The 23,755-nt window shown below is 35.1% G+C and overlaps 2 protein-coding genes across 2 annotated transcripts; both read left to right on the top strand.

Annotated features, from left to right (window-relative positions):
• The first annotated feature begins 10,383 nt into the window (after positions 1–10,383).
• LOC113191387 (olfactory receptor 51G2-like) lies at positions 10,384–11,325 on the top strand. The gene has a single exon (XM_026401107.2). The coding sequence runs from the start codon at positions 10,384–10,386 to the stop codon at positions 11,323–11,325; it is 942 nt and encodes a 313-aa protein (XP_026256892.2).
• A 7,733-nt stretch (positions 11,326–19,058) lies between these two features.
• On the top strand, positions 19,059–19,994 carry Or52j3 (olfactory receptor family 52 subfamily J member 3). The gene has a single exon (XM_026401017.2). It carries the CDS (start codon positions 19,059–19,061, stop codon positions 19,992–19,994), a length of 936 nt encoding a protein of 311 aa, XP_026256802.1.
• The last annotated feature ends 3,761 nt before the right edge of the window (positions 19,995–23,755 follow it).

Raw genomic sequence — 23,755 nt, 5'->3', positions numbered from 1 at the left:
CCTCCTTTATCTCTGGGAAAATTGCTTAATATTTAATAACTCAGATTGAAGTATCATTGCAGCTTTTCAACCAAAACAAGTACAATGTCTTCTGTTTCAGTTTTAATGTTTGTTTTTGCATTATTATTAACATTGCACTTATTTAACATTGTTTCTTCATAAATCTATATTATAATGACTTCCTCATTTTATGTTAATATAGTGAATTATTTGTGATTTTTTTCATGTAAAATGACTTTAATCTCCAAATAAAATTCAAGAAAACCAATATATGTATGTGTGTGTGTGTGTGTGTGTGTGTATGTGTATGATCACTACATAAGATTGGAAATATTTTTGGATTTCATAATCATTTTATAAAAGAATCATAGTCTTTGATATTTGCTTTCTGTGATAGTGTTATCCAGTATTTCAGTGCAGATTGTTGTTGCTTTACAAAAATCTCTAGGGAAATTATCTACTCTACATTCCGTAGCAATAAATTTGTGAACTTCCTATCATTCCTTACTTAAAAGTTTCAAATGATTCTTAAAGATGGTATCTTGATTTGGAGTTCTTGATGATCTACAAAAATGAATTTCAAATGGGAACTTCAGGGCCATTCTACCTTAAATATCAGTCAGTCTTATTCTATTCTCTCCTTAAACCCCTCCATATATTAGAACTTTTAGAACATAACTTGGATAACAATTATCTTTATTTTTCTGTTTGTTTTGGTTTTTCATCTTTTTTGTTTGTGCTTTGCGTGGGCTCTCTCTTGTCCATCGAGGAACAGGAGAGAGGAGAGTGTGGCTGTGGAGTCAGTATTCACAACCTCTGGAGACCAAGCTGGAAGCAGCTCTGATTTTATTGCGCAGTTACCATGTATATATACTCAGGCAGTAGCTAGGCAGATTACAGGCAGCCACCAATACACTTTCTTGCTAACTGTCCTTGCAGTGACCAATCAAGGAGTGGGTTGTGGAGTAAGTGCTAGGATTGCAACACATGGCCCCATACCCAGGGCTGTGCTTACCAGTTAAGTGTTCTGTTGCTCAGGCACCTAGCATGAGGGGATGGCCTGCCACTCAGAAGCCCTTAATGTAAGCCATGTATGCAGTACTCCATGCATTTGTCCCCAAAGTGCTTTATATAAGGTTTTAGCAAAAGACTCTGTGAGTAAAGGCTTGATCTTGCCCAACTAATTTGCCTTGAGAAAAGGAGATACGGTTTCTATCCCCTAGTGTACTAAACTTTGTTCCTATGGGGTTTTTTATGGGTTAGTTTTAGTTTGATTTTTAAATTTGTTTTTACCTTCCTTTTTTTTTGTTCCTTTTATTAATCTTTCTTTACTTCCCTTCAATCCTCTCTAATAGCCAAACTCCCTTGTTCTGTCTTCCTCTCCCTTTCTCTATTAGTTTTAGTTTTCTCTACTTCATCCTTATAAACATAACCAGCTACCTCTCTCCTGGTTCCCTTCTGTTCACTTTTCAAATATTTCAAATTTTGTCTTGCCTTCTTTTCACTTAAGGAACTGCAATTTTACTATATTTTTTAACTCTTTATTTATTTCTGTCCCCCATCATTCATGTTGTTATGGTTATTGGTACTGTGGATGGCATAGATGACATTTGCTATTTAATGCTAGATCTATTATGCAACTGTTTTGTTGTTTTTGATGATGTTAAATACTGAGTAGTAATCAGTATTATAGATGTGATATTAGACACCAAACATTTATTTTAATTCTGTATATTAGTGCTATTTATTGCTCTCTCTTTTTCTAAGCGTGAAGAGATTGGGACATTACAAGTTCAAAGTGTAGACTCTCTGCTGCTGAGCTACACCCATAACTTTACCAAGTGGCAGTAAACCTTAATCCATGCACAAACTAACTCCATTCAAGCTCCAATATTACTTAACACATAGATTAGGAGAGGCAAAAACCCAAACCAATATTAAGGCTCCAAGCAGGAACAGTTAGAAGGGGACTTCTGGTCTACATCGCCAAACTAAGTGGCATTGGAGGTTGAAATTAACAGTGGGATTGTGCTTAGCCTGGGTGTTGAAGTTTAAAGCTGCCAACAACATAGGAATTCATACAAGAAAGATAAATACACACCAAACAACACACACACATAAAATAGAAAGAGGAAGCCATCTCAATAGATGTACAAGACCAGGAACTCTGAAAGTGCAAGGAAACAGGCAAACAAATCTACCCCCAAAATTTACAACTCTCCAACAAAGAAATCCACAGATATGAAAGTGGATAACATTTCAAAAATAGTATAAAATTGATTACTAAAATGTTCAATGAACTAAAAGAAAATCTAAGGAAAGAATTAAGAGAAAAAATACAAGTTGGACATGGTGGTGCATGTGTGGAATCTCAGTGACTAGGGAGACAAAAGACAGGAAGATCACAGATTCAAGACCAGCCTCAGAAATTTAGCAAGACCCATAACAACTTAGTGAGACCCTGTCTGAAAATAAAAATAAAAGAGTGCTTGGGATATGGCTCAGTGGTAAAACACCCCTGAGCTCAATCTTAAGTATGAGAGAGGCAGGAGTGGGGGTGTGGAGAATACAAGAAGAGAAAGAACAATTCAATAAAGAGGTAGAGATTCTGAAAAGAGAATAATTAGAAATCTTATAAATTAAAGCACAATGAATCAAATAAAATATTCACTTGAAATTACCACCAACAGATTACATTATGTAGAAAATAGAATTTCAAGCCTTGAAGTCAGAACTTCTGGCCTCAAAGGCAGGGTATGTGAACCTGAACACTCAGTATGCAGAATGGGGAAAAAAAGAAATATTATCACAATATACTAGAATTAAGGACAATAAAAATAGACTAACCTAAGAGTCATCAGAATATAAGTTTGGAGATACAGGCTAATGACATTAAGAAACGTTTTAGTGAAATAATAGCATAAAAATTTCCAAACCCTAGAAACAAGATGTCAGGTCACATTTAGAGGTAAACCAATACAGCACATTTCTGACTTGTCAACATAGACTCTAAAATCAAGGAGGACTTGAAAGGAGATATTCTAAGTCCTGAAAGAAAACACATGCAAGCCAAGATTGCTATATCCAAGAGAGACATCTTTCAAAATCAAAGAAGAAATTAAAAATTTCCCTGATGAGAATAAACTGGGAAAAAAAGAATAATGTGAAAGTATTCGTGATGACTAAGCCAGAACTACAAAAAAATACTGAAAGATAAGCTACACATGGAAGAATTGAAAAACAAACCCTAGTACTCTAAAATGGATGAAACCCTTTAGAAGACCAATTATGTAAATGAAAATTAAGTCCAAATTAAATAAAGGAAACAAGCTAAAATGTCAGGAAATAACAAACATATTTGCATAATAGCACTGACTATTAATTGTCCAACTCTCCAATTAAAAAATCTTTAGATAGAATGGATTAGAAAACAATATTCAACTATATCTTGTTTTCAATAGACTCATTTCATAGACAAAGATATCCACAGGCTGAAATTAAGAGGATGGAAAAAGATAGTTCATACAAATAGAGTCTGAAAACAAGAAGAAATAGCTATCCCTGTATCTGACAAAACAGATTTCAAGCAAAACTTAACTAGAGGAGACAAAATAGCTCACTACCTAAACAGTAAAATTCCAACAAGGGCATACAATAATAATAAATATTTATGTCTCAGCACCAGTATATCCAATTACACAAAACAAATACCTCTTGACATTAAATCTCAGATAGACCCCAGTACAATAATAGTGGTAATTTCAGCATGCCCCTCTCACCGATAGTTAAGTCAATCAGAAGTAAAATCAATAAAAATATTTTATACTGATAATATTGTAAATCAAATGCATCTAACAGACATCTATAGAGTATTTCATCCAAGCCAGGTATGGTTGCAGAAGCCAGTAATCCAAGTGATACATGAAGCTGAGGCAGGAGGATCACAAGTTCAAAGCAAGTCTCAGTAACTTGGTAAGGCCCTAAGTAACTTATAGATAACCTGTCTTAAAATAAAATATAAAAAGGGGTTGGGGATGTGGCTTAATAGTTGAGTGCCCCTAAATTCAATCCCCAGTATTAAAAAAAGAATATTTTATCCCCAAACAGCTGAATTTACTTTCACTTTTTTCTCAGAAGATCATGGAACATGTTCCAAAATAGATCCCATTCTTGTTCATAAATACAAAACAAAAAGATAAGATAATCCCATGCATTTTATCATATTATAAAAATTAATTAGAAATCAACAGTAAGAAAAATTATAGAGAACACATAAATATATGGAGGTTGAATGATATGCTTTCAAATGAGAAATGGATCGGTGAAGAAATGAGAGGAGAAATTTAAAATTCCTAAAATCAAATGAGAATAGTGATATACACAAATCTCTGGAACAAATTCAGCAAAGTTACAGAATACAAAATCAACACATGGAAATCAATTGCCCTCCTATATTCCAATAATGAATCTGTTGAGAAAAGAATCCAGAAAACTATTACATTCACAACAGCATCAAAAAATAAAATAATTGCTAATAAATCTATTGAGAAGGTGAAAATATCTGTACAGTGAAAATCATAAAACACTGAAGAAAGAAAATTAAGACCCTAGAAGATGAAAAGATATTGTATTCATGGATAGGTAGAACTAATATTGTCAAGATGGCCATATTACCAAAAGCAATTTGTAGATTAATTTTCATCAAATTATCAGTGAGATTCCTCACAGAAGAACTAGAATAGTCATAAAATGTGTATGGAAGAATAAAAGACCCAGAATATACAAAGTCATCCTTAGCAACAAGTGTGATACTAGAGGCATAAAAATACCGGATCTCTGGGGTTGTGGATGTGGCTCAAGCGGTAGCACACTCGCCTGGCATGCGTGTGGCCCGGGTTCAATCCTCAGCACCACATACAAACAAAGATGTTGTGTCCGCCGAAAACTAAAAAAAAAAAATAAAATAAAATATTGAAATTCTCTCTCTCTCTCTCTCTCTCTCTCTCTCTCTCTCTCTCTCTCTCTCTCAAAAAAAAATAATAAAAAATAAATTAAAAAAAAAAAATACCGGATCTCAAATTAGACCACAGAGCTATAATCACAAAAACAGCATATAGTTATTAAGACTAATAGTATAAACAAGAATACATAGAAACAATCCACATAAATACAATCAGCTATTACTTGATAAAAGTGCCCAAAGCATAAGTTGGAGTTAAAATAGCCTCTTTAATAAATGGTGCTGGGAATGGTAGATAGCCGTATGTTGAAGAATAAGACTAGATCTCTACCTCTCATGCTGCACATAAATCGACTCAACATTCATCAAAGACTTAGGCATTAGACAAGAAAGAGTGAAATTTCTAGAAGAAAACATAGGAGTAACACTCCAGCACAACATCCTTAATATGACTCTTTTTCTTGGGGGTGGGGAGTACTGGGGATTGAACTAAGGGGCACTCAACCACTGAGCCACATCCCCAGCCCTATTTTGTATTTTATTTAGAGACAAGTTCTCTCTGAGTTGTTTTGTGCCTTGCTGGCTTTGAACTTGTGATCCTCCTGCCTCAGGCTCCCAAGCCACTGGGATTATAGGCTTGCATGACCATGCCCAGCCTTAATGAGGCTCTTAAAGCTCAAAAAATGAAATCAAGAATTAACAACTGGGATAGCATTAAATGTAAAAGCCTTTGCACAGCTAGATACAGAAAATCAGGTATACATACACAATACAGTCTTACTCATTCATAAAGAAGAATAAAATTGTAATTTTTTTTGTAAATTGGATGAAACTGGGGAACATCAAACTAACTAAAATAAGCCAGACTCAGAAAGTCATGGGGCATATGGAAGCTAAAGAGACAAAGGAGGAGGAAGGATGGGAGAGAGAAGCCAAAACTAGGGAGTAAAGTTGAATGAATGATGCTATGTGCATGTATGACTATATCACAATGTACTCCAAGTTTATATGTAATTACAATGCATTGATTAAAATAAATCAATTAATAGAAGGGAAAAATCAATAGAGTTAAGAAAGGAGATCAGGGGTAGGGAGAAGAGGAGAGAAGAGATAATCCTTTAAAATAGAGAAAATCAAAATCATGTTATACACATTTATGAATGTGTAAAATAAACCCCATTGTTATGTATAATTACACAGCACTAAAAATGTGGCAAAATAGAATTACAATATAAATTTTGCATTAAAAAACCTATTAGATATAATCATTATTAATTAATTTCGCAAATGAAGAAAAAGAGGTAAAAAAGTCTATATAATTTTCTTAGATTGTACAATTCATGTCAGAATGGGCACTCAAAGAAAAGTCCTTCAAGATCTAGAGTCCATGTTCTTTAGTGTCAGGAGTCCAGTATCCACACCCTCTGTCTTTACATAACCTGAGAATTAAACAAAGAATTTTGATGTTTAGTGTAGTTTTCTCCAAAAAAATATTGTTTTTCGACAATGGCACTATTTACAATGGACTAGATGACCCTTTTTTTTTTTTTTTTAGGTGAATGCTTAGAAATATCCCAAGTAACTACATTCTAGACGTCAGAAGCATTTCCCCAGTTATGAAACTTCTCAGTTTCATTTCCATGCCCCAAGATAATGCCAAAAATCCTCTATAAAGCAAAGCTGCTTTTGTTGAGAATCGCTGCCTTAAACCAAGGATTTTCCAGTCTGTTATTCTCACATTGAGTTTCACAGAACACAATTTTCCTATGTTAACATATGCTGTCTGGGTAAAATGTGTGAAAAGTGTCTGGAAAAGACTGATCTGACTGTTAAACAGATTTTCCCAATTCTTGATTTCCTGGAAATGTTAATATATTAATGGGATTTATGGATATACACACACATTGCTTTTACAATGGGAAATTTCTCCCAAATATAGTGGACTAAGAATTGATAATTGATATGTATTTTTTGGCCATTAACACTTTAAAATAATGGTTTATTGTAAGATTCAATAAAAGCCATCTGAGAAGAAAAATACAATTAGAGCAAATTTTAGAGAAGGTGAAATTTGAGAGGCTAGTAAACATATTATTTCGTAGGAGACCATTGTGGAATTTCTAGAACCCCCATGAAGTCATTTTCCCCTGAGTCAAGATTTTATTAGTAATGACATGAATTTATCTGGCATTAAAGAGAATAAAATCAAAACAAGGGATCCAATAAGTAGTTTACATTGTGGATGGAAAAATACTTGTTATTTATGTCATGCTTCAAGAGAAAAAGTGGGGGAAAAGGAACTGTTCATGAGAAACAGCAACAAGACATTTGAGAAAAATTTGCTAGTGCTGAAAGAGGCAAGAGGAAGAGTAATAAAGAAATAAGACAAGCAGCATAAAGTATTTTAACTTAAAGCAGAAGAGTATTGCCAAATCTGTCCTCTCTTCTCATATTTATTATGTGTACAGTTTGTGAATGAACAGATAAGATGTGATTTACAACTGTACTTTGGGGAATTGATTGATTGATTGAGAGGATATGAAGGCATAACTTTTTGTATAATATCACATTTTTGTCTTTTCCACGAAATATAACAACTCAGTATTGCTCAGAGACAGATTTGCGGGACAGTGTAAATAGGAATTGCTGCAGGATAATAAAGATTGTGAAATATCACCCTTCTTTCAGGGGTCTGCTAGAAGAATTGGATATTATGGACCAACTATACATGGATCCCATAGTTTTTTAGGATTTATGATTGCTATCATAAGCACTGCTTTTGAGTAATAAATTTGCATTTTATATACAATTGTTTTACATTCTTTACAATAAGTTAACAAAGAAGAGCTTCTCTGTTTCCATGGTATAGTTGCAAAATATGACCCTAAACAATTTTCCTAGTTTCTTAGTGCGCAAATGTTTCCTTATTTTGACAAAATTCATTCCTTTTCTCTATTAGATAATCTTCAACACTTCTCAATTACTTTGAATCTGTGAATCCAGATCAGTGTGTCCACCTCCCATCCTTGAACAGTAGAAATAACTTGTATTTCCCTAGGGTTACAATGAAGGGGAAAATAATGGTCTTAAGGGAATGTACCAGTCAAGAGTGATAGACAGGTGAGAGTAGTTTAAAAACAGAACTTCAGGATGCTGGAGGCAAAAGTCACCCTACCCTGGCTTTGTCTTCACAAGAGAAGAGACTGTTTCTTTGCTCAGGGTATCTACAGTTCCTTGAAGAGCTGTCTGTCTTAGAACACTGTATTCTATTCTTTTACATCCATCTTCAGTGCTTTCTGTACCTACAAGAAGTTCCTAGGTTGACAAACTGGAAACCCAGCCAACCTACATCAGGGTGAATGGCTGTCTGCACCTGAGGGTTCAATTGTGTCAGAAAGAAGGCTTTGAGGTGAGAAGAAAGGGTAAGATGTTAGTACATCAAATATTTAAAGCATTCAAGAAGTGGTAGGGAATGTCAAGAGGTATCACTGATTGTTCATGTGAGATCACTGCTCTGGGACAGGCAAGAGCTAAAGATGGAGTAACCCACAAAGGGGCCTGTAAACTCATCTGTAAACTCATCTCCAGGCATAGTCAGTACCTAAGGTGAGAATTGTACTGAACTCCCTGTTCTTTCCAAATATTGCTATCAAATATTAACTAAAAACCCAAGCTCTAAACCCTTCTTATAACTCAATAACTCAATATTGCATTCTTTCTTTTTTTCATTTTCTTTTTTTTTTCTCCAAAAAAATGTTTTTTTTTTTTCTCTCTCTCTTCTTGTTTTGTTAAGAGTTCTTAATAATTTCCTGTGAGTGGAAGTAATTTCCTCTTTCACAAACCTCTATTTGGAGCAATATACCACTACCTCCTCAACATATATACCTCGAATTTATCATAAGTTAACTCATGAATTTCCCCAAATTTTCATGCAGGACTTTTTTTTTGTTTCTGTCTCTTTCAATAAATGAGAAAAGTTCTAAAAAAGAAATGAATTTATCCTAGTTCACTTTCTTTCTTTCTCTTAGCATAAGATAATCCACATTATCTGTGCTATTTTTCTTTGTATATAATGTTTATGAGTATATATCCTTATCTTACTGGTAGATTTTACTTTCATTCATTGTTACCACCCTAATAATTTCCATGCTTTCTCTCTGCCAATTTAGAACTTTTGTATCATTGGTCCCAGTTTGTCATTGGTATAATATACATTTGTTCAGCTGACCACTTTTTATTGTAGTTAGTATATCGAGTCCTCTAAGAATGAATACAATCCCTTTATATTTACATGCAAGTACCTTTATAAATTCTGATCCATTTATTTTATTTTATTTTATTTTTATTTTTAGTGGTTGAAGGACCTTTGATTTATTTATTTTGTATGTGGTGTTGAGAATCAAACCCCATGCCTCACACATCCAGGCAAGCACTCTACCACTGAGCTACAACCCCAGCCCCCCATTTCTTTTTAAAGTTAGCTCCAACAAGCATCTGGAGAGCCACTCATGTCCTGTAATTTTGCTAGATTATATGGCTGACAGTAATATAGTAGTCATACAATAACTGGTAACTATAGCAATACGGTAGTTCCCCCTTTACCCGCAGTTTTGTTTTCTGCCATTTCAGTTATCTATCAACCTTGGTCTAATATTAAATGGAAACTTCTAGAAATAAATAATTTGTAAGTTTAAAATAACTTATTGATGTACATTGTAATCATTCAGTTTTAGCACTAGTTGTTATTATTCATCTATTTTTATACTAGTTTATGAATTAAACTTCATCATAGGTGAATGTTGTAGGAATACACAATACATGCAGAGTTAAGTCTATTATCCACAGTTTGAAACATCCACTGGGATTCTGGAATGCATCACCAGGTAAGAGGAGATCCACTACACTCTTAGTTATACATCTACAATGACCTGGGTGCCCATCAGTATGGAATATAGATCATATCCCTTTGATTCCATCTAACTTGTATTTGAATTTTAGACCCGACTGAAGAATCATTTTCATTAAGTCTTCCCTGACCTTCCTGAATGAGCTTCCATCCTCTTTTGTATTTTGCATCTTATGTTTTCATATCACCTTTAAAGTTTTAAGCAAACATCTAATTTTAGCTTTCCATCCACTAGTTTTTAAGTATTTCAAGACATTTCTCATTCATTTCCCTATTCTTAGTACTACTATATTTCCTTTGATATGCTCTTAATAAATCTGTCATGAAAAAAGAATAAATTTGTTGGTAAAATATTACTAGTGAAAATTAAATATAATGAGCAAAGGGGAGTTATCAAAAACACTAAACACAGAGCAGTGTACATAGAGCATTTTTCCTTCTCAAAGTGTTGACTTCTATCCCAATTTTTTCTTGTTCTTTTCTCTCCAGGTAGACTGAGGGTGCCTCCATCAGCACGATGTCTGTCTTTAATGACACTGCCCTGTACCCTCGCTTCCTACTGACGGGCTTCTCAGGCCTTGAAAACAGATATGGCTTGATTTCTCTCCCTTTGTTCTTGGTTTATGGCACTTCAATTGCAGGGAACATTACTATCCTCTTCATAATAAGGACTGAGCCTTCACTCCACCAACCAATGTACTACTTTCTATCCATGCTGGCGCTCACTGACTTGGGTCTATCCACCACTACCTTACCCACTATGTTGAGCGTCTTTTGGTTCCATGCCCGGGATATCCCTTTCAATGCTTGCCTGGTCCAGATGTACTTCATTCATTTTTTTTCAATAATTGAATCTGCTGTGCTATTGGCCATGGCCTTTGACCGCTTTGTAGCAATCCGAGAGCCTCTGCGCTATGCAACCATTCTAACCCATGGCGTGATCACTGGGATTGGGTTGGCAATTGCAGGAAGGGCCTTGACCCTGGTCTTTCCAGCTTCCTTCCTCCTGAAGAGGCTTCAATATCATGCTGTCAATATTCTTTCCTACCCCTTCTGCTTGCATCAGGACTTAATAAAGACAACTGTATCCAGTCGCCGGGTCAGCAGCATCTATGGTCTCATGGTGGTCATCTGCTCCATGGGACTTGATTCAGTGCTCCTTCTCCTCTCCTATCTCCTCATCCTGAGCACAGTGTTCAGTATTGCCTCCAAGGCAGAGAGAGTGAAAGCCCTCAACACCTGCATTTCCCATATCTGTGCTGTACTCACTTTCTACACACCAATGATTGGGCTATCTATGATCCGTCGCTATGGGCAAAATGCTTCTCCAATTATCCATGTGCTCATGGCCAATGTATACTTGCTGGTTCCACCTCTCATGAACCCCATTGTCTACAGTGTGAAGACCAAGCAGATTCGTGACAGAATCCTCAAGAAATTCAAGAAACAAAAAGTTTAGTTGAATCAGAGACTCTAAAACACAGTCCCCCACCCCCACATCGGATGACTCTCTGTATGAGAGTGTTTCTTAGTAATAAAGACTTGAATGTAAATATTACTAATAATTTTCTTCAAGGCATTGCATCTAAACCTTACTAATAGCAAATATTTGCTGTTTCAATAAAGAGAATAAAGGCATGGTTTCATAGTGGAATCATTTTGTATCCCTTGGGAAACCTTCAATTTCTGAAGATTTAGATTTCAAGGGGCTGGGGATGTGGCTCAGGCGGTAGCGCGCTCGCCTGGCATGCGTGCTGCCCTGGTTCGATCCTCAGCACCACATACAAACAAAGATGTTGTGTCTGCCGGGAACTGAAAAATAAATATTAAAAAAAATTCTCTCTCTGTCTCTCTCTCTCTCCCTCTCCTCTTTCTTAAAAAAAAATAGATTTCAAGAAAATTCTGTCTAAACTTAGTGAGGTCCTAAGCAATTACTGTGTTGATTGTGGCCATAGTTTTAGGAGTGTGTACTCATATCCAAATGCATGAAGCTGTATACATTAAATCTCTACAGCTTTTCGTATGTCAATCCATGTCTGCCTGATGAGGCTATAGTCTCAGCCAGTGCTATAATAAAGTGTGAAAGAGAAGACCCTATCTCAAAACTAAAATTAAACAAAGGGTTAGGAATGTGACTCTGTGATATAAGTGTCCCTGGGTTCAATTCCCTGTACAGAAAAAGAAAGAAAGAAAAAAATTCTGTTTAATACAGACTTTGCAAACTAGATCAGCAATATTCACATATAGTACTATACTGCAGTATAAAAATATTTCAGCACATTTTTATTTTATGTTCAGCACAGAGAAAAAATTTCTAGTAGGAAAGGCTGTTAGCAAAAGAAAATGATGAATGAATGAAACTTAGCAGACTTTCAGTATACTATAAGAAATCAAAGCTGAGCCAAACTCATTCATTTAGTAGTTTATTTATATTAATATTAACTTACAGATATTTATTTTACTTTTGATTATAAATCAAATACTTTTTATTTTGTTTTTCAAGTTGTTCCTGCTTTGACCCAAAGGAACGTTTTTAGTTGATTTCTATGTTCTTTGACATATACCCATTAACTTTGGACTTCATTTACTTATTTTTTTTATCATGCCCTTGCTCTTTTGTGCTATTGGATGTTCCTGGATCATCTTCTATAGTCCATGTTAAACTCTTTGCATCAGTTATTTCTCTAGATAGCCTTGATTCCTTTTAAGAATGTTATATGAAACCAAGATGTGGGTACTGGATATACTTCTTTCTAATAGGGTGTACTTGATTTCAGTCCTTTTTATCTGACAAACAAATGGAAGATATACATGCATAGCAACCTGTGCATACACACAGGAATGTCTATAAAGATTCCTTTGTGTAGCCACTTGTATCTACACCAAGAAGTATGAGTTTATGCTGACATCTCCAAGTATAAGCCATTACCATACCCATTTTTCTATCACCTCCTCACTTACCTGTAAATGCTGATTCCAACCTTGTTCCTATTTTCAACTATCTGTGTACAGATCTGTTCATCTCTAGTATATAGAATTTGCAATATCAGAATTACATTCTGGGTACAAATCATTTGTCATTTATGTAATTTGTAAATAGTTTTTCCTAACTGTGGCTTCTCTTTTTATTCTCTTCTTTTTATTGTTTTTTTTTTACTAACATGACAGTAGAATTCATTATGATATAATTATACAATCATGAAATATATCTTATTCTAATTAGGACTCCATTCTTGTGGTTGTACATGCTGGTGGTATTCACTTAGGTATTTTCATATATGTACACAGAAAAATTATGTTAGATTCATTCTATCATCATTCCTATTACTCTCCTCCCTTCCCTTTTCTCCCCCTTTGTCTAATATACTGGATTAGCTTCCACATATCAGCAAAAACATTCAATCTTTGTTATTTTGGGATTGGCTTACTTCACTTAGCCTGATGATCTCCAGATCCACCATTTACTGGCAAATGTGATAAAGTCATTCTTCTTTATGGCTGAGTAAAACTCCATTTTATATATATACAACATTTTCTTTATCCATTTATCTGTTGAAGGGCACATCAGTTGGTTCCATAGTTTAACTATTGTGAATTGAGCTGCTATAAACATTGATGTGACTACATCACTGTAGTGTACTAATTTTAAGTCCTTTGTATACGTACCAAGGATTGGGTTAGCTGAGTCTAATGGTGGTTCCATTTCTAGTTTTTTGAGAAATCCCTGCACTACTTTCCAGAGTGGTTGCAACAATTTGCAGTCTCACCTGCAATGTATGAGTGTACTTTCCCCTCCATCTTCGCCAACGTTTATTGTTAACTTATATTATTGATAATTTCCATTCTGACTGGAGTGAGATGAAATCTCAGTGTAGTTTTAGTTTGCATTTCTCTAATTGATAGAGAATATAGGCATTAAAATGATAAATTTCCCTTGAAAAACTGCTTTAGCTGCATCGACAAATTTTGATATATTTTGTCATTATTTTTATTAAACTAAATGTACCAAAGTAAAAAATCTATCTAATTATTTCCTAACAGTTTGACTTAATTTTTGATTAATTTATTATTTAAAATTTTCAAATTACTTTTGACATTTGTGTGAGTTCCTTATATTTTTTGTTTTTTAGTTAGTTTTTTTTTTTTTTTTTGGTGTGTGTGTGTGTTGTTCTTGTTGTTGTTACTGGTTTCTAATCTTATCTTGTTGTAGTCCAAAACATTCTTCATTTTATTTATATTATTTCAAATGTACTGAGGTTTTTTTATGTTTTAGCAAATATTGTTTCCTGTAGAATATTCCATGTGCACTTGAGAAAAATGTATATTCTATTGTTATTGAGTGGAGTGATTTACAGTGTTGATAATGTTTTCTATTTCCATATTGACCTTCCATATATTTGTAGGTATCATTTATAACAACATATTAAAGTCTTAACTATTTTCAATTGCTTATTTCTGTTTTTATTTGTCAGTGTTTGCTTCATGAATTTTGAGAGTCTATTAACACAGGAATACATGCTATTAATTGTTATAGTTTCCTGATGAAATGGTCTTCATGTCACTACACTATGACCTATTTTATCTCCTACCATTATTTTTTTTTGGGTAAAATAATGTGATACATTGCAGGTTTTTGAAAAACAAATAATCCAAATGATTTTATCCATTAATGGAGATTCATTGGCTCTCATATCAATAAAGGTGTTGACTTGTTCTTATATAAGAATTGCTTGATAACTAAAGGGTGTCACCAAAGACAATTTTATTTTTATGTTTGGAGCTGAGATTCTGTACTTCATCTTGGTCCTAAAGTTCGCCTCCTCCTCCAACATGGACCCAAGATGTCTTGAGTAGCATTCAACTTTAGGTGCTTCCTCATCTATGACAAGAATGTGTCTTTGAGTAAATGTCTTAAGATTGATTTTGATTATAGGTGGAAACTTGATCAGACCAAAGAGAATATTTTATTATATATACACAAGACAAAAACTATGAATTTGATGGAGATAATTTAAACATTTGTATGGAATTATGGAGAAGATAGAATCAGTTTAAGGATGTTATTTCTCGTGCTTACATTTAGTGCTTTATTTTTTAAGCCTGATGATGTCCTAAGGCATTCACAGAAACCTCATCTGGGTAACAAAGTGATTATTTCATTTAAAAAAACACATTAAAAATAGAGACCACACAATATTTACATGTATGACTTCAAAATTAGGTTGGAATTATTTCTCATTAGAGATTTCAGAAGAAAAATGTCTATAAAATTGGTAGTATACTATACATGATTCCTCAATTTGTTCTGCATGAATAATATCTATGGGGCTGGGGATGTAGCTTAGTGGTAGAACACTTGCCTAGTACGCATAAGGCCCTGGGTTCAATTCACAGCACTGCAAAAAAATAATTAATTAATTATAAATAAATAAATAGCCTATGGAGTTATTCTTGCAAACTGAAATCCAGAAATAATAATTTAAAAATTAGTATATTTGATAACTTTCTAAGTACAAGACCCTGTTCTAATGCCTCAAAGAAGTTTAATTTATGTGTCATATCTATTGAATGATGGAAATATAATCATAATGTTCTCATTATGTAGATAAGAAAATTGAGACATAGAAATGATGCATAAGACACCCAAAATCACATAGCTAGAATGTGACAAGCCAGATATGAACACCAGCAAGATTACTCCAAGATTGGAATTTTTGAGATTTGTCATTAGAGTTTTTTTTTTTAAAGTTATACATTTGAAAGTTTGGTGGTGAATGTGCAATATTCTTATACAGAAAAAAAATTTGGAAAAAAATCAAGGCTCTGTGTTCTTATGTTAAGCAGGGAATACTCAATGTAGTTATAGCAGAAAAAAAACTATTCATGAGGAGAAATGGTGACACAGTAAAAAAGAAGCTTTTGATATTAATAAAAATGCTTAAATTAAATCAGCCAGTTTCTTCTATATGTAGAAAGACCATAGAATTGGGCCACTTAATCATATTCATATGGAGAAGCAGTTATCTGTTTTTACACCATAAAATACAGATGACATTACCTGTGTGTTTTATCCCCACTTGTTGATGTTTATTTCCATACCTCTCAATTTGCTTTTGTGTTCCTTGGGCTTTTCTGCTCCTGAAGCAGGATCTAGGAGTTTGTGGAAGTCTCTGAGGACTTCAATCCCGTAGGTCTAAGTCAAGATTAAAATGGATATCCCATAGGTTTTAGAAAACTGATATAAACATGTCTTACAGGCTCTACTCAAAAAGGGGAGTAAGTACTGGGCTGTTTGATGTTTTGTGGAAGACGGAGGTGAATCAGCTCTTGATGTCTGGTGCGTATATGTGGCAGTACATGGAGAGATATTTGGACAGTGAAGGCCAAGACTAGACCATGTGTCCAACATGCACCAAGCAGACAAGAAATTTAGGTGTTAAATTGTAATACATTTTGTCTCAAATCATAATATATATAATTATGCAAGCATTAAATCATAAATATAATAAAAGTTATGTTTTAAATTTAAAAGTTAGGTATGAACTCTCTCATGAAGATATAAGCCATAATATACTATCATTTGCCTTAGATGAAATCAATTTCTACAGCAGTAAATGCAATGAGTCCAGTAGAAAACATCTGTTGTGGATGGGCTCAGAGGTTAACCTTAAAGTAAGCCCCTAGAACTTACTAGCATTGAGTATTGCCATTGTCTTTCTATTGAACAACGATGGTTTAATTTGCCAGGGTGTGTCTATTTTTTAATATTTTTATTGACACCTTATATTTATACCTAATAAATACATATCTTACAGGCTCTACTCAAAAAGGGAGTAAGCACTGGGCTGTAACTAACTCTAATAGTAGGGTTAGTTCTGATATAATCATAAATGCTTTTAATATAGTTTGCTGATATTCAGTTCCTAGTACTTCTTCTTTGCCTCTACTCCTCCCTCCCTCGAATCTCCTTCTTCTACTCTAGTGGCTTCTTTTTATTTATTTACTATTCTTAAATAGGTGCATTATAGTTATACAAAAGGCGAAGTTCAATGAGATGTATTCATACATGCACATAGCTTAATATGTTCAGTTTTATTCTACAGTTGCTTCCCTTTTTTACTCCTCCTCCTTACCCCCACTCCTTTTCCTCTACTCCATTGTCTCTTTTTTTATTTTCATGAGATCTCCCCACCTTTTAAAATTCTTTATTTATCTCTAATTTCTGCATGTGAGAGAAAACATCTGACTCTTGATATTCTGAGTCTGGCTTTTTTCACTCAGCATGATATTCTCCAGTTCCAACTATTTGCTTGCACATTACATGATTTCATTCTTCTTTATGACTAAGTAAAACTTCATTATGTATATATGTATACAACGTTTTCTTCATCGTTTTGTCTGTTGACAGGAACATAGGCTGGTTGCATAAGGTGGCTATTGTGAATTGTGCTGCTGAAGCATTGGTATGCATGTGTCACCATAGTATGTTCATTGTGATGCTTTTGGACAAATACCAAGGAGTAGGATAGCTAGATCACATGGTGGTTACATCCCCAGTCTTTTGAGGAATCTCCATACTGTTTTCCAAGTGATTGTAACAACTTTTAGTCCTACCATAAATGTGTAAGTGTACTTTGTTCCCACATCCTTACCAGAAATTACTGTTATATGTATTCCTGATGATTGCCATTCTAATTGGAGTGAGATGATATCTCAGTGTAATTTTGATTTGCTTTTCTGTAATCGCTAAGGATATTGACCAGTTTTTTATATGTTTGTTGACGATTCATATTTTTTCTTTTGAGAAATATGTTTAGTTTCCCATTTAGTGATTGGGTTATTTGAGGTTTTTTTAAAAATATATTCTGAAAGTTAAACCCTGTCATAATAGTAACTAGTATGTCTACATTTTATTGAACACTAATAAGACTCAGTGCACATTGCATCAACTGTTTTCTCTATGTTGAGATAAACTCAAAAGGATGGTGAATTTATTTATATATTTTTTACCTTAGTATGTTTCTTGTATTGGAAAAAAACAGAGAATTTTAAAAGTGGTTAGAAAATGAAGCTATGCCAAGGATGAACACAACCGTGTCTAGGCTTGATTTTGAATCATAACTATGGTTTCACAGGTCCCAGGACAAGTCTCTTCATCTCATTCTAAGTAGCTTGGTTCATTTGTAGAATTTTGAAGGTGTTAATTTAGTTTATCTTTATCCATTCCCTTTAGATTACTGAAGTAGATTCCTTCTCCATTGAAGTATTGCCATCCAAGAAAACTTAAAACAACAACAAAATCTTCTCGAATACCCAAACTACCTGAGCTGCCAGGATTTTCTTCTATCTGTACTTCTAGTGCCTTGAACTGGTAGGAGGAGTGACCAAGTTAAGTGTTGACTTCCTAACAAGAGTAAAATTAAAACAGGTAAAATTAATAGTTATTTTGAGAGTACCTGATGTGGTAATGGACAGAAGGGTGTGATGTCATTAGCCCTCCTTACACCTTTTCTGACTGGTACTCAATGTAGTCTGTATGTCACACACAGTAGTGATTTCTACTCCTGGTCAAGCATCTCAAATAACCAACATTTGTGAACATCCAAATACATTTTTTTGTGGTCTATTTCAGTGTGCGTGAGAGGTTATTGGGCTCGAGTCAGAGCTTATATATGTATCAGTATGTCAATCAATAAGGGGGAGTCAGAAAATTTAGGTGTTGAGTGTGGGAATGCCTATATACTAGGGTTTATGATTTAGTTTGATTATGGGCTGCCTACAGGCATTCTTGACTATCTCTGTAGTGTGATCATTTTGTGTCAGAGTCTCACCAAAAAATGACTCCCCAGAGTTTAAAAAAAATGTTATTTTCTTCAAAAAGGAACAGAAAAGTCTAATTATTAGAAATCTGCCTCACGTTTGTGGTAAACCTCCATGTTCACAACTAGAATGGAGTCAACAGTCAGAATGAAAACTTTGAATCTGACCATGCCCTGAACCATTTAAATGGCCAAAAGGATGATCATAAGCTTTGATAGAAGGCCTGTTTTCATGATAAATGTGACTTTGACTCTGCTGCAATGTAGAGCCAGCGATTTAATGTGTCATCACCTTTCTCATCTTACTTTTCTCTCTGTCTTTTGTTTTGTCCCCAACAGGAGGAAGAGTGTCACCTGTTCTGACCAGGGTAGGATGGTATACCACAACAGGAGTGTTCTTCACCCAGCCACATTTTTTCTCATTGGAATCCCAGGTCTGGAAAAGGTCCATGCCTGGATCTCTCTGCCTTTCTGCTGTATCTACCTTGTGGCTTTAATAGGCAATGCCACCATTCTGACAGTCATCAAGGCAGAGAAGTCTCTCCGAGAGCCCATGTTCTACTTTCTGGCCATCCTTTCAACAATTGATTTGGCCCTTTCTACAACCTCTATACCTCGCATGCTGGGTATCTTCTGGTTTGATGCTCATGAGATAAACTTTGGAAGTTGTGTCGCTCAGATGTTTTTGATTCATACCATCACTGGCATGGAGGCTGAAGTCTTGTTGGCCATGGCCTTTGACCGTTATGTGGCCATCTGTGCTCCACTCCATTACACAACCATCTTGACATCTCGCGTGCTGGTGGGCATCAGCATGTGCATTGTAATTCGTCCAGCTCTGATCACATTCCCCTTCATCTATCTCATTTACCGCCTACCTTTCTGTCAGGCTCGGATAATGGCCCATTCCTACTGTGAGCACATGGGCATTGCCAAATTGTCCTGTGGAAATATTCATGTCAATGCTGCCTATGGGCTCTTTGTAGTCTCCCTCTTTCTTCTGAACCTGGTTCTTATTGGCATCTCTTACGTTCACATTCTCCGTGCCGTCTTCCGACTCCCATCACAGGATGCACGGCTAAAGGCTCTAAGCACGTGTAGTTCTCATGTTGCAGTCCTCTGCGTTTTCTATGTACCGTCCCTCTTCTCCTTTCTTACTCATCGATTTGGACACAAAATACCACAGTACATTCACATTTTGGTTGCAAACCTCTATTTGGTTATTCCACCTTCACTTAATCCCATTATTTATGGTGTGAGGACCAAACAGATACGAGAGCGAGTTCTTCATGTGTTTACCAAAAGATGACACTCATGTTCCTTTTCTAAGGATTTTGAACCTTCTTGGGAGACTCATGCTCTTGCCTTAAATGACTGTCTCCTGTTCCTTCCTTGATTGCTGCCAATTTTCAGTACAAGTTGGTGTGTTCCTGGCTGTAGACAAATGGATCCAGAGACTTGTAGAAACTTCATTGTATCTCAAGTTCAAAGTCTGATGGGTTTTCCCAAAAGGAATATCTTAGGAGAGAGTTGTGTGGCCTTTGCCTGTATGACTTGGAAATGAACTTATTATACTGGGCCTCTTGTGCTCTTCAATTTGAGATATGTGGCACTGGAAATGTGACCTGTCAATCCCTTCTGTTCTTCCTTCTTTCCTTTTCTGTTTTCTTCCATTCATGCATTCATACATTTGATTATTGATTTAATTTGCATTCACTTTGTGTCTGTTGTATACCTTGAATCATTTTTAACTGCTGAGGATAAATCAAGACATCAAATTAACACAAATGTCTGACTCTGTGGAGCTTGTACTTGGTTACTTTGTTGTGTTTTTGTAAAGCCATGTCCTGGGTTGAAAACAATCATTGCCAAATCTATAAGTTCAAGTGGAATTATCTGCCAAACACATTAGATATAGTACATGGAAAGCCAAAGCAAATATGTTATTTCAAGACTATATCTCACGCATAGCAACAATAACATCACTGATTGACCCTCTGCCTTGAGCTCCTGGTAGAAGCATAAGTGAGTTCTAATAATCTAACTAACTATAGTTTTTCTCTTCATGTGATATATGCTTGTCTTTTAAATCTGGAAATAAGATTCTGGATGGCAGCAGCATAAGAGAGGTAGACACCAAAGAAGAACAGAAAGAAGTACAAGAAAACTATATCCAGCTTTTTAAAAAAAATATACTAAATGACCATCTTAACTTGATGAGACATATTTTAGTAATTTACTTCTACAATTGTCTTTGTATTTTCTTGCTCTGGGTTTCATTAGTCTTTGTGGGGAACACTAAGTATTTCCCAGCTCTGCCGAGAGTCATTGCCCTCCTTGCTTTGACAATATTTAGTTATATCTTTATGTCTAAGTATTTCCTCATTTGTCCTAATATTTGAAAATTAGAAATAAAATTTAGAATTTTGGAACAAAGTTCTATTCCATTAACTTTGTATATTTACTGTTCTGCTTTGTTTCCTCTAGCAATGAGCACTATTGACAAAAATCATGATGCTACTTTTTTTTAAACTTTTAAAAATTTTTTCTGTTCTTTAGATAGAATGTCTATTTTTAATATTCTAAAATTTTCATATTTAAAATTATGTTCACTATTCAGTAGGTCCTTAGGTAATGAAATTCTATATTTCCATTAATTCTAAGAGCTTTTCAAAAATTTATAAATCATTTCTTACCAAATTTCTTTTCATATTCTTACATCAATATTAAAAATAAAACTTAAACTCTTTCATTCATGAATTTTACATTATTATTATTATTATTATACTAGGGATTAAACCCAGTGGTGCTCAATCACAGAGCCACATTCCAGCCCTCTTATTTTAATATTTTATTTGCAATCCTCATGCCTCAGCCTCCAAGTTGCTGAGTTCCATACCTGAATTTTACCTTTCTTTCGTCACTTTAACTAGTTTACTTTTGTTTTTCTGAAAAATCCTCCTCTTCTTAAAACTAATGATTTTTATTTTCAGTATTTTACATTCTACTCCTCAGATCTTTGATATTATCATTTTCAAACACTGGCATTTTCTATCTCCACTTCTTTGCATAATAATAGATGTTTGTTCAGGGTTGTAAATTTTTGTCTGTTTCCATCTATGTCCCTCTCTCCATTTCTTGTATACTCACATGTCTCTTTAAGGCTACATGTATTTAACACAGGTTTCTTGCTGATTATATCACACATTTCCTTACTAATCTGTTAACTCTGTTTTTTGATGTTGTGAATTATCTTTGAATGTTTGGTGAATATTTTCCATGAACTTTACTTTGTCTTTGTGATTCTTAGCTGGACACTTCAAAATTTTGACTGGACAGTTTTTGCATGTTGAGTTTTTTAGTGTGAATATCCTGAATAGATACTGGAATGCAGGAAGCTTACTTGGAGTGATGTGGGTAGGATAATAACCACTGAAGGTGTGTGAGTCCTTATCTCCAGAATTCACCAACATATTAAGTTTCATGGCAAAAAGAAATAAGGTCACAGATAAAATTAAGTTTGCAAATCAGCTGACTTTAAGATAGGGAGAGTATTGGATATGGAAAGTGACAAACCCCAAAATAGTGTGGCCTGAGGAGAGGGAATGAAGGAGAAGGCAATATATTCATCCTTTCCCAGTACGCTCTTTCCCAGTGACAAGACAGGCCCCCAGAGAGGAGACATCCATCAAGTCTGGAATGGCAGTCTCTGGGAAGAGGCCAAAGCATTGAACTTTCCTCAAACAAATCCTTTTCCAAATACTCACTACTGACCCCAGACCCTTTCATCTTGTCCAGTAAAACATCGAAATTCTTGAGTCCCCAAACTGACATGCTTATTAATAGTCTCCTCTCAGTGTAACCTATATAAGCATAAACTCCCCCTTTGACCAGGGCCTCATTTTCTACCAGGAAAGTGGGTCTATCAGAGGCATGACTCCATTTGCTGAATAAAACCTGTGCTGATCCATGGAGTTTATGTTTGGCTCGGTCCTTTTGTGCTAACAGAGAGTATCCTGGATCATTAGGGAGATCCAAAGTAATCACAGGAGCCTTGAAAATGGACAATGAAAGCAGCATGATCTGATGCAAAGGAGATGTGATGATAGGGCAAGTGCATATGGGAAGGACTCCACTCTCCATCACTGGCTTTGAAAGTGGAGAAAGGGGGCCATGAGTCAAGGAAGGCAGCAGCCTAGAGAAGTTAGACACAGCAACAGAGCTGATTGTCCCATAGAGCCTCCAGAAAGGCACACAGAAGTGACAATGCCTTGGTTCAGCACAGTGAGAAACACACCAATTTGTCTTGCACTAAGGCAGGACATTTCTAGCACACCTTTGTACTAATGCATCTGTCAGGCTTGATGAGCTCCCCTGGGAGAGGGATTTGATTTGGACCAAGGAATCTCATTGGACAAGGGAAGAATCAAGAGACTCAACTGAGTTTTCAGTTGTGTTTCCAGTAAGTGGGGGAAATTAGCACTCCAGGGCTTCCTCCACCAACCTCAACTGTGCAACCTCGCAGAATTCTTTTGGAATCTTCCCCTCATTGCTTCTTGCCTCTGGTTTAAAAATCTTGAACCCTAGAGAAACTTTCATGTCCCTCCCTGTATTTTAAATGTAACTTCCCCCTGAATCTGTAGGTATGCACCAGAGTGCTCGTCCTTGTCTTGTAATAATTACTTCTATTGATTTTGAAGCCAGAATATGTAAAGAACTCAAAAAACTTTACACCAAAAAATCAAATAGCCCAATTAATAAATGGGCAAATGAACTAAACCATGACTTCTCAAAATAAGAAATATAACTGGCCAGCAAATGTAGAAAAAAATGTTCAACATCATTAGCTGTCAGGGAAATGCGAATCAAAACTACACTGAGATTTGACTTCACACCAGAATGGAAGTCTTTAGGTTAGGTACAGGGAAGTTAAAGGAGGGAAGGGGAGGGGATGTGGGGATAAATAAAGATAGAAGAATGAAACAGACATTATTACTTTATGTATATATGTGACTACATGACCAACATGATTCTCCAACATGTACATTCAGAAAAATGAGAAATTATATC

Source organism: Urocitellus parryii, chromosome 4 (assembly GCF_045843805.1).
Source record: "Urocitellus parryii isolate mUroPar1 chromosome 4, mUroPar1.hap1, whole genome shotgun sequence".
NCBI lineage: Eukaryota > Metazoa > Chordata > Mammalia > Rodentia > Sciuridae > Urocitellus > Urocitellus parryii.
The sequence above is the reverse complement of the archived record's forward strand: the minus strand, read 5'-3'. Positions and strand labels throughout refer to the sequence as shown.